The sequence below is a fragment of the Bison bison genome, unplaced genomic scaffold, assembly GCF_000754665.1.
Source record: "Bison bison bison isolate TAMUID 2011002044 unplaced genomic scaffold, Bison_UMD1.0 scf7180017864456, whole genome shotgun sequence".
Lineage (NCBI taxonomy): Eukaryota > Metazoa > Chordata > Mammalia > Artiodactyla > Bovidae > Bison > Bison bison.
In genome coordinates this window covers 14,388,990-14,399,815 of record NW_011495018.1, presented here as the reverse complement: position 1 = coordinate 14,399,815, position 10,826 = coordinate 14,388,990, and the positions used below count along the sequence as shown (strand labels likewise).

At 51.7% G+C, this 10,826-nt stretch overlaps 1 protein-coding gene across 1 annotated transcript in view; it reads right to left on the bottom strand.

Moving 5' to 3' along the window:
- The window catches only part of HSPA12A (heat shock 70kDa protein 12A), a 160,766-nt gene that overhangs the window by 11,689 nt on the left and 138,251 nt on the right, over positions 1-10,826 (bottom strand). The window contains exons 7-8 of the mRNA XM_010859279.1: positions 7,872-7,988; positions 5-165 (exon numbers count right to left, since the gene is read on the bottom strand). Of these exons, the coding sequence (XP_010857581.1) occupies positions 5-165; positions 7,872-7,988 (278 nt within the window). The remainder of the gene's footprint in view (positions 1-4; positions 166-7,871; positions 7,989-10,826) is intronic.

Sequence of the window (10,826 nt, the reverse complement as noted above, 5' to 3'; positions counted from 1 at the left end):
AAACCCAGCTCCTACTGTGTCACTGGAGCTGTACCCGTTGACCGCGGCCTTGCTGCTCAGATCGGTCATCTGGTGCAGCCGCAGCTTCCGGCAGTAGATGGAGGCTGCCTCGGGCTCCAGGGCAATGATGAGCTGCTCCGAGTTCTCTGGGGAGGCCAGGCCTGCCTGGAAGACAGAAGGCAAGGCTGGGACCCCTCCGAGGACACCCCCACCTTGGGTGTGAGCACCCCCAAGGAACGGGCACTCATCCTCTGCTTGTTGGGGAAACTCCCTCCACAGGCCCCTGCAGAGCCTAAAATTGGGGGTGACTGGGTGCTGAACCCTAAGCCAGGTACCCAAACATCCCAGACTGGGCAAAGGAAAGAAAGTGAAAGTGAAGTTGCTCAGTCGTGTCCAACTCTTTGCGACCCCATGGACTGCAGCCAGCCAGGCTCCCCTGTCCATGGGATTTTCCAGGCAAGAGTACTGGAGTCGGTTGTCAGCGTACAAGTATTCTTGGCAAGTGTCAGGCTTTGTGAGCCTCAAGGCCGCCTGCATGTTTGGCCCGCTTGGCCCACAGTTGAGAAGCCCAAAGGGGCAAAGGACTCAAAACTTAGAAAACCAACCCCGGATGGAAGGGCGATCATGGACTGTTTCCGGCTCCAGAACTAAATGGCAGGACCGAAGCCTAGCAAACACCAATGGTTGGTGGCCTAGGAAACAGAAAGACCATCTCCGGGCCTCAGCTGTGCGAGAATCTGAATCTGCTATGTGGGCATCTGACCTGTTAACTCCGGAGCACCAAGGGGGCTCCAGGAGAAAGTCCCTCACCCTCACCCTGGAATCCACAGGGTCCTCAGGTCGTAGATGCGGGGAAAAGCCCACTGGCAGTTATCCTGTGCAAAGCCCCTCTCCTGTTCACAGCAGATGTGCGTCTGCCCCGTGACGCCTGGCTCGCTCCAGCCACAACCCCTCCAGGCCTCTCGAAGGGCAGCCAGGGGGCTTCGGGAACACCCCTCTGAGGCTGCGCAGAGACACAGACCGGCTTGGCCTTGACCTGGAGCACGAGGTGTGCTTGCTTGCTGAAGCTGCCCATGCGTATGGATGCCCTTGGTTGCCAACATGACGGGAAACTAAAACTAGCTCGTTCTGGCACCGCTGTGTTTGCTGTCTTTGCTGCCATTTCCGAGGGAACCCGGGATGTTCCCTGGGTGCAATATCCACTTTGGAGAAGGCCCCTGGTTCTCCCCAGGCCCCAGGAGAAGGCCCCCAGGCTCATCTTGTCAGCCAGGGTCTGCCTAACATCACACTCGTAAATGACCCATGGGGAAGAGCCAGCCTAGGGTCATGAGCAGAAGGGGCTTTGGAGGGTCAATTATTGGGCAAGGAAGGGAGGGGAGTTGAGGTTAGAAATTGCAGATACCTTTTATCCAACTCCTTCACTTTATGCAGAAAGAAACCAAGGCTTGGAGAGGTAGGGTCACCAACTGTCCTGGGTTTCCTGGGACACTGATCTCTCAGTGCCCAAACTGGGACAGTCTTAGGCTCCAGGGTAACCAACAGAAGTGAGAGCCAGCCCAGGCCCCACAGACTAGCTCTAGAACTGGTTCTGAGCTCTCCTGTTCTTAGTAACTCCAGTTACTGAAGTGGGGCCCAGGCCTCCATGCTTTGACAGAACTCCTGGGTGCCCCTAACACTCCCCTCCTGAACTGGTTTGAAGGTGCGATCTCCACTCATTTAGTCTGGGACAGGACTGCCTATACCTGCTGCCATCTGTTCTCCCGAATAACCGTATTATCCCAAATGAACCAATCAATTAGGTCTCAGATACCCTTAGCCGGCAGGTGACAAAGTCTCTACTTTGCCAAAACTAAATGTCTGCCAAGGGCAGAACCCTTCTGGAAGACTGTCCTTCACAAAACCAGATGGAACCACACGTGGCTTCACCCTCCATGGGAACCTGCCTCCTTCCTGCCTCAGTTGAGCCCAACCACACAAGCAGGATCTGTTGCCCATCAGCCGGGCCCCCAGGTTAAAGAGGCCAGGTCTGCCCTGAGCTTACACGGGTCAGTGGGTGATTGACGCAGGTGTGTGCCAAGATTCTGGTCCAAGGGATTAAAGTGCCCCCTCCCCCAGCTTCACTTTCTCACAGGATCTCATCAGACATCCTCAGTAAAAAGGCAGCCGAGGGTTAAGGTGCCTGATGAAAGACGCCATGGGTTACCCACGGCAAGTGCTGCCAGGAACAGGGAAACCTCTGAACCTTTCTCCCCAGGATCCCAGAAGAAAAACTCCCGAGTGACAGCAGGAGGAGCCCTGTCTACCGCGCAGTGCTCGTGGCCTGGTTCTTCCATCCTCATAAAGCCAAGACCCTTCTAGACCAGGAGCTCACAGGCCCGGCTCCCACCACGTGGACTGAGGAAGAAGGAAAGATGAACAACAACAGCGAGCCCGGGATACACAAGCCTCTCCTGCAAAGCTCAGGATAGGAGGAGGCTGCGGAGGGCAGAGCAGAGGGCGCCCAGGACTCAGTGTCAAGGAGGAAAGGCACGTTCCTGTCTCTCGGTACTGTCAGCCAGCCAGGCGGTGCCTACATGGCTGGTGAGAATAGCTGGGTCCAGGGCCTGTCTGGGGCAATGGGGACTGCAGGGGACAAAGGAACAGAGAAGACAGACACCTTCATTCCTCTCCAGGCCTTCCCAGAAATTCTGAACAGGCTAACTTACATGTGAAACATCCATGGAAAATCACATCAAGTCCAGAGGAGTGAGGGGTCTTGAGTAGAATGATACAATTCAAGGGCGTCCGAGGGTCCCTTGGTGTTTGACTGAGACCACCTCCCACCGGGATGCTCCCACATCCTGAAGATGTGAAAGACTAGCAGACTGATCTGAATCTGCCCCCAAAGAGCCGGGGCTGCACCCCTCGGGGGACCATTCATCTGTCCCTCCCCAGCTGGACTGGGCTCAGCTCCACAGCAAAAGCTTTGACCCATTTCCGTGAGGAGTTCCCCACAATACCTGGGTAAAGATGCAGATGGAAGTGGAGGTGAAGAGGACCCCAAACCAGAGGGGAGGAAAAGGCAAGGTCGGGGGTGGGGGGTGGCCCGGCAGTCTCTGGGAGGCCCAGGACCAAGTAACCACACTCCTCTGCTTGAACCAGCCCCCATCCCCGCTCCCCAGCAAGACCGAGGCTCCATGTCCCCACCAGCCAATGCTCAGGGAGGCCACAGGCAGAGCGGAGAGAGAAGCCAGAGAAGACAGCTGTCTCTACACAGATTCCATCTCCCCAGGAGGCTTCTCGGAGCTGCCGGGAGACTCTGAGTAAAGGAGGAAATGCAGATATCTCCGCCAGCCTCTTGCAAACCCAGATGTCTTTCTCTCTGAGCAGAAGGATGCCGTGCCCTGAAATGCAAGCTTAGTTTGTCTATAAAACCACTCCCTGTCCTCAGCAGAAGCCCCCTGGCCTAGGGGCTACAAGAGACCCCGGGGGTCTTTGCCTGGGATCAGTTCAGGGTCAGCCAGGACGGAAGAGCTCACTCTCCGCTTCCAGTAACCCTACCCCTGGAGCTGGTATCCCAAGGCCACGGTTCTGTTCAGTGTGAGCTCTCCCTCTGCACAGCCCCCGGCCTAGCACGTGGCATGTTCTGCCTCCCACCGTCGATCCGTGCGGACCTGTCTAACTTCTCCTGCAAGAAGGGGTGTTTTCCAAGGGCAGCTGTCAGGTCTTCTGGCCCTAAAGCTCACAGTAGGTGCTGAGAGGGCAGCTGCCAGATGAATGAATCGCCCATCCCTCCAGCTAGGCTTTCTGCGATCCTCGGGCCCCTCTCAAGAGAGCTTTGCAGGCATGACCTGAGGATTCTACAGTCAGAAAGCCTCTGAACCAAGAGCAGTCTCCTCCATCTGACTCTCCGCATCTGGGCCAGCAACAGCTCAGTCATAGTATTAGTTTTTAGAGCTCAGTTTCCTGGTCACAAGCTCCACTGGGAGGGGCGGCGGGGTGAGAAAACCACACTCCAGGGAGGCCAAGGACGAGGGCAGTTACCACCCCGACTTCTCTGCTCCTTGGCCCTGCAGTCAGCCAGGAAAATCTGCCAAGGGGCTGTGTCCACAGCTGCGTAAAAGGCCCAGCCTAGTTGAGTGCTTGGCTGGCCTGGCATCGATCGACCTGCAAAGAGCTACAGCCACAGGGCTTCTGAGTGCCGGGTTGGGTTTCTTTCTTGATGTGATTATCTTTCACTGCTTGTTCAGAAAGGGAGGCAAATGCAAGCTCTGTGTTAGATGAGATCATCATGGGTATGGCAATATAATTTATTTAACAGGTTTCTGGAACCTATGAGAGTTACACATTTTAAGCAAAATTCATCTAGAAATACACTACACTACTTCCTATGCATGATTCATGCAGGACACAGTGGAACTGTCTCCTATTCTAGCTCTTTTCTGAGGGCCTCAGAAGAGGCATCAGCTGTTCTTTCTGTTGCCATCTTTCCAGTGAATGCTCTTAAAGGGTCTAAAGCTGCCCCAAGAAGGTGGATCATAAAAGATGGAGCTTTAACCCACTTCTTCAGCAATCACTTGACACAAGAGGGGTTTGGGGGGATTCACAGATGAAGCTGCCCCCATGTCAAGTGCTGGGCAGCCCTCACTGGCTGTGAATCACAGACCTTCAAGTTCAAGCCCCAGGCCCACCCCCCTTGCAGGCCTGCTTCTCCCCAGGATTGCTTCTGTCTCTCTCTTCATCCAGGCCTCTTTCTCCTCCACCAGGCTGATGGGAGGTTGACATTCAGCCACGTGACAATGCCATGAACTTGCACCCAGGAGCCTGGAAGGAGGGGCTCCATTTGCCACATGCAAGCAGGGTGGGCTGACCAGTTTCCCAGCTGCCTTGATGGAAAACCATCCTGCTCGCCCTGCCTGCCCATCTGCATGAAGCCAGGCCGGTGGGCCGTGCTTCTGGTGGAAGGGCTGCTGGGAAGGCTCAGGTCTCAGAAGCTGGGTGGGCCAGGAACTATCCTTTTTGCTCAGGTTTTGTATGTGTCAGATTTCTTCAGAGAAACAGAATCAGTAGAATGTTTGTATATGTAGAAAGGGGATTATTATAAGGAGTTGGCTCACATGATTGTGGAGACTGACAAATCCTAAGACTTCAGTCAGCAAGCTGGAGGCTCCGGAGGGCAGACAGTATAATTCCCTTGCCAGCAGGCTCAAGACCAAGCAAGAGTCCAGTTAGAGGCCAAAAGCAGGGGAAACAATGTCCCACTTTGAAGGCAGGCAGGCAGGAGGAATACCCTCTTACTCTATCTAGGAAGGTTCAGCCTTTTGTTCAAAATCAGGCCTTCAACTGATTGGATGAGACCCACCCACCTTAGAGAGGGCAATCTGGTCTATTTAGTCAATCAGTGTAAAATGTTAATCTCATCCAGAAACACCCTCATGGCAATACTTGGGATGATATTTGACCAAATATTTGGATACCCTGAAGCCCAGTCAAGCTGACACATAAGAAGATTAACAGCCACCATTCTCACTCTGTATAATAAATGGGAGGTGAGGAAGGAAGAGTTGGAGAAATGCTAACTTGGGAGAGTAGCAGACTCCATTCACTTTGTCCTGAAGACTCTTCCAGAAGATATGCTAAAGAGGGTGCCCCTAACATGTTACAGACCCTTTCCCAGAAGTACAAATGGCTTCAGTGAGCCACTTGGATGTGAGCAATTTGAGAGCAGGGCCCCTGAGCACCTACTGCATCCTGGAAAAGCAGGCTGCTAGCACAGGCTTGTTTAATCAATAAATGAAACAGTGAACAAAGAATGAATGAACAATTGGTCCCTGCCATCTTCAAATCCATCCAGTGACTGTAAACTGAACACAAGTATCAAAAAGAGCCCCAAATTAAGCTGCACACACAGTGGCCAGGACAAACGTTACCCGGTAAGGAGAGGACAGATCCACTGGCAGGGCATCTCCTGGCCTCAGGAAGCAAATCCTCCCATCCCTTCCATCCATGCTTGTCACCTGGGCCCTGCCCAGGAACTGCTGGCCCTCCTACTGCCCGAGGTGCCAAAGCCCAGAGGACACCCCATCCACCCCAGCCTGGCTTCCCCCTTAGCCTCCTCAGTGTAAGGGGTCTTTCCCTACACTCCCCAGCTACCCACCCAGAGAGGCATCCCTTAAAGAGCTGGCCCAGGACTCCACAGCCCTGATCAATCTACCAGTCTCTGCACCTCTTACTTTTTCAGGCTAAAAATAAGAACTGTCCCGTTTCCAGGTCACATGTTTGTTGCTGAAGTCTTCCTGAGGGCTGGAAAATGAAAAAAGTCCAAACGATGAATCTTGAGGATCCTTCCTGGGAAAACTCAGGCCCCTGGACAGTGTGTCTCAGCAGACACCTGGGTCCCCGGGTCCCGTCTCTGGATCCTTGGACTCTGCCTGAGGGCTGACACCTAGGAAGAGCTCCCTGATGCCCAGGGCTCCCGTGGGCAGTGAAACTGCACTTGGATCTCTTCCTTTTTAAAGAAGTTGTCTGTTTCTGGAACTTCTACCCACTTTCCTTGTCCCTATAAAAACAAATCTATTTTTGGCAGATGCATAGACTGAACCAGATTCTCACGCTGAACAGAGGAAAGGGAGAGCAGAGGAGACAGGCTGGGGCAGTGGAGGGAAGGAGCGGATCAGGGGTGGGGTAAGGAGGGGACACTGTCCTTCTCTGAACTGGAGTAAAGCCCCAGGCATGGAGGACAATTTAAGGTACGCCCAGGCCCATCTGACTGGTGCTCAGTGTGTGTGTGCTAGTCGCTCAGTCGTGTCCGACTCTTTCAGACCCCATGGACTATAGCCTACTAGGCTCCTCTGTCTATGGGATTTTCCAGGCAAGAATACTAGAGTGGGTTGCCATTTCCTTCTCCAGGAGATCTTCCTGACCCAGGATTTGAACCCAGGTCTCCCACATTGTAGGCAGATGCTTTACTGTCTGAGCCATCAGGGAAGTCCATGTGATTTTCCAGGCAAGAATACTGGAGTAGGTTGCCATTTCCTTCTCCAGGGTTAGTGCTCAGGGTGGATTCAGTTGAGGTTTTTGAAAGGAAAGGTCCATCCTTTCCTTTGAGCCTGTGGCCACACACTCAGCATTAGAGGTGCATCTCCTGGGAAGGGCAGCTAACTCCAGGAGGCATGGCAGAGGACATGGGTGATGTTCCCCAGCCTGCTCAGGTGGAAGGTTCTGGAAGCTGACTCCCAGGGTAAGCACACATTTATTAACCTAGGGGACTAAGCACAAAAGGATCCCACTCTGTCCCGGGATCATAATAGCAGGTCAGTATGGCTGGCCACTCCCACCATGAAGTCAGCCCCTCATGGGAGCCCCTCCATGGCACAAGTTGTCTGCAAGTGTGAGGGGTGGAGGCCACGAGGGTTAGGGTTAGGGTTGTGGCCCCAGTGATGCCCTCCAGCACCCATGAAGGATGGGCTGGCCGTTGGTGCTGCTGGTGTTCCTCCTGCCCAAGGTGCCAAAGCCCAGAGGACAACACACCCCCTGCCCTGGAGCCTGGCATCCCCCTTGACCTCCTTACTGTAAGGGGCTTCTCCCTACACTCCCCCGCTACCTACTCAGAGAGGCAGCCCTTGACCTCAGAGAGACAGGCCTTGACAACAAGACCTGGAAATGAATAAAGCCAGAAAGAAAACCAATGCCAGCCCCTCCCCTTGTCCATCAGACCCCTTATCCTTGCCAGGGAGGAAGCTGAGGAATGAGAAGGCTCCTGACCTCCTGGCTGTGGGCGACTTCTCGCTGCCTCCTGAGGAGGCCTCTGAACGCTGGGGGACAGCTGAGTGGGGTGACAGCCAGCACCATGTACATCTTGGGCCCCCACCTGCCCCCAGCCCCGCACTCACCTGGTAGGCAGCTTGTCTCATGAACTGCTTGGCCGGCTGCTTCCAGATGGCAGGCACTGTGATGACCCATCTGACATCAGAGTTCTCGAACTCTGAACCCGCCTGGTCGCTCAGCTCCTGAAGCCAGAGAAAATGCAGCAGGTCAAGTAGGCAGAACTGGTCCTCCCGCGGCTTCGCCGAAAATCCAGATTTCTTGACCACGAACTTTTGGGGCGTCTATTCTGCAGTCCCCTGAACCTAACCAGCATCAGGAACAAGAATCCGTTGTCTGAATTTTCAGCAAACAGGGAGCTAACCAGCTCCTTCATTCACTGGATGTGGCTGCGGGTAGAGGCGGGCAGATCTGAGGCCTTTGGTCACTTCCTAGTCCTGTGATGTAGGGCAAGTGACCACCTCTCAGGCCTCAGATTCCTTATCTGCACAATGGGGATAAGAGTAAGCTCATATCATTGTTGGGAGGATTGATTGTTTTCTCAGAGCTCCACTTCCTGACAGCTTCCTCTGCCACGTCAATCTTGTTAAGCTCCTTCCATACCTCATCTCCATGAACCCATTTGAGAATCCTGTCTGGAAGAGGTAGGCACAGCCCCTTCTCTACAGATGGCAAACTAAGGCCTAGATGTGTTCAGTATCTCTGTGATGACTGACCAGCTAGAAAGGAGCAGAGACAAACTCTGCACCCAGACCTGGGTCTATGTTGACGCTAAAGGCCAAGAAAGGTCTTAACAAAATTGTTACTTTTGGTCTCAGATCTGAACAGTGCCTGGCCTACAGGAATGTTTAGCAGCTGGTGGCATTTGTTATCAGAGTTGTCACTCACTCACCTTACTGCAAGCCCAGCACATCGTCGGGGGTTTCCTGGCAGGCTGGGAAGGGTATGAGCAACATGACCTAGCAAGAATGGTGCTGCCCTTGACTTTCAGTTAATGTAAAACCTATCTACACACAGAAACAGGCTCACAGACACAGAGATCAGACTCGTGGTTGACAAGGGGAAGAGGGAGAGGAGGAGGGATGGACTGGGAGTTTAAGGGTGGTAGATGCAAACTATTACATTTAGAATGGATAAACAATAAGGTCCTGCTGCACTGCACACGGGCTATGTCCAGTCTCCTGGGATAAATCATAATGGAAAAGAATATATATTTTTTAATGTATAGATGTGTATAACTTTGCTGTACAGCAGAGACTGGCATAACATTGCAAATCAACTATACTTAAAAAAAAAAATCAGTGAGACCCACCTGGATAAACAGCATGGGTAGAAACATCAGAGGTCTCAATCAGGCCCATGAAGACAAAAGACCTCTGATCAATGCTCACGCCACCTGCCCCTCCCCTCCTGCTCCCACATTCCCCAGACAAATCTGAACTCAAACCCGGTGCTGGCGTTTTAGTCACCAAGTCACGTCCGACTCTTGCGACCTCAAGGACTGTAGCCCTCCAGGATCCTCTGTCCATGGGATTTCTCAAGCAAGAATACTGGAGTGGGTTGCCATTTCCTTCTCCAGGGGATCTTCCTGACCCAGGGATTGAACCCATGTCTCCAGCTTGGCTGGCAGATTCTTCACCACTGAGCTACCTCAGAAATATATACATACATATATACGTATATATATATCTACATATGTAGATAGATATATGTAGATAGATACATACATATGTATGTAGATATATATATACTTCAAATTCTTTTCCATTATAGGTTATTATAAGATGCTGAATAAAATTCCCTGTGTTATACATAGGTCCTGTTTTCTTCCATTTTATACATAGTAGTGTCTGTTAAGGGCTTCCTTGGTAGCTCAGCTGGTAAAGAATCCGCCTGCAATGCAGGATACCCTAGTTTGATTCCTGGGACAGGAAGATCCCCTGGAAAAGGGTTAGGTTACCCACTCCAGTATTCTTGGGCGTTCCTGGTGGCTCAGATAGTAAAGAATCCCCCTGCAATATGGGAGACTTGAGTTTGATCCCTGGATTGGGAAGATCCCCTGGAGGAGGGCATGGCAACCCACTCTGGTATTTTTGCCTGGAGAATCCCCATGGACAGAGGGGCCTGGCGGGCTACAGTCCACAGGGTTGCAAAGAGTCAGACATGACTGAGCGACTAAGCATAGCACAGCACAGTGTCTGTTAATCCCAAACTCCTAATTTATCCCTCCCCAACCCTTTCCCCTTTGGTAACCATAAGTATGTTTTCTATGTCTGTGGATCTACTTCTGTTTTATAGAGAAGTTCATTTGCATCATTTTTTAGATTCTACACATATGTGATATATGATATTTGTCTTTGATTTACTTCACTAATACAACAATCTCTAGGTCCGTCCATGTTGCTGCAAATGACATTATTTCATTCTTTTTAATGGCTGAGTAATATTCCATTTTTATTTGTACCACATCTTCTTTACCCATTCATCTAGTCAATGGACATTTAGGTTACTTCCATGTCTTTGTTACTGTATAATAAATAATGCTCCTATGAACCTTGGGGTGCATGTATCTTTTTAAATTTGCATGTATACTTTCATCTTTTCTGGATATATGTCCAGTAGGATTGCTAGTAAAACAGTCATTTTCTGTTTGTGTCTTTTTTTGTGTTTATTTTTTTGATGTTTTATTTCCTTGAGGGCTTCCCTGGTGGTTCAGCTGGTAAAGAATCCACCTGCAGTGTAGGAGACCTGGGTTTGATCCCTGAGTTGGGAAGATTCCCTAGAGAAGGGAATGGCTGCCCACTCCAGTATTCTGGCCTGGAGAATTCCATGGACTGTATAGTCCATGGGGTCGCAAAGAGTCAGACATGACAGTGACTTTCACTTTCTGACAGGAGGTCAAGATGGCAATCTCGGACTGCAAGGAGATCAAACCAGTCAATCCTAAAGGAAATCGGTCCTGAATATTCATTGGAAGGACTGATGCTGAAGCTCCAATACTTTGGCCACCTGATGTGAAGAAC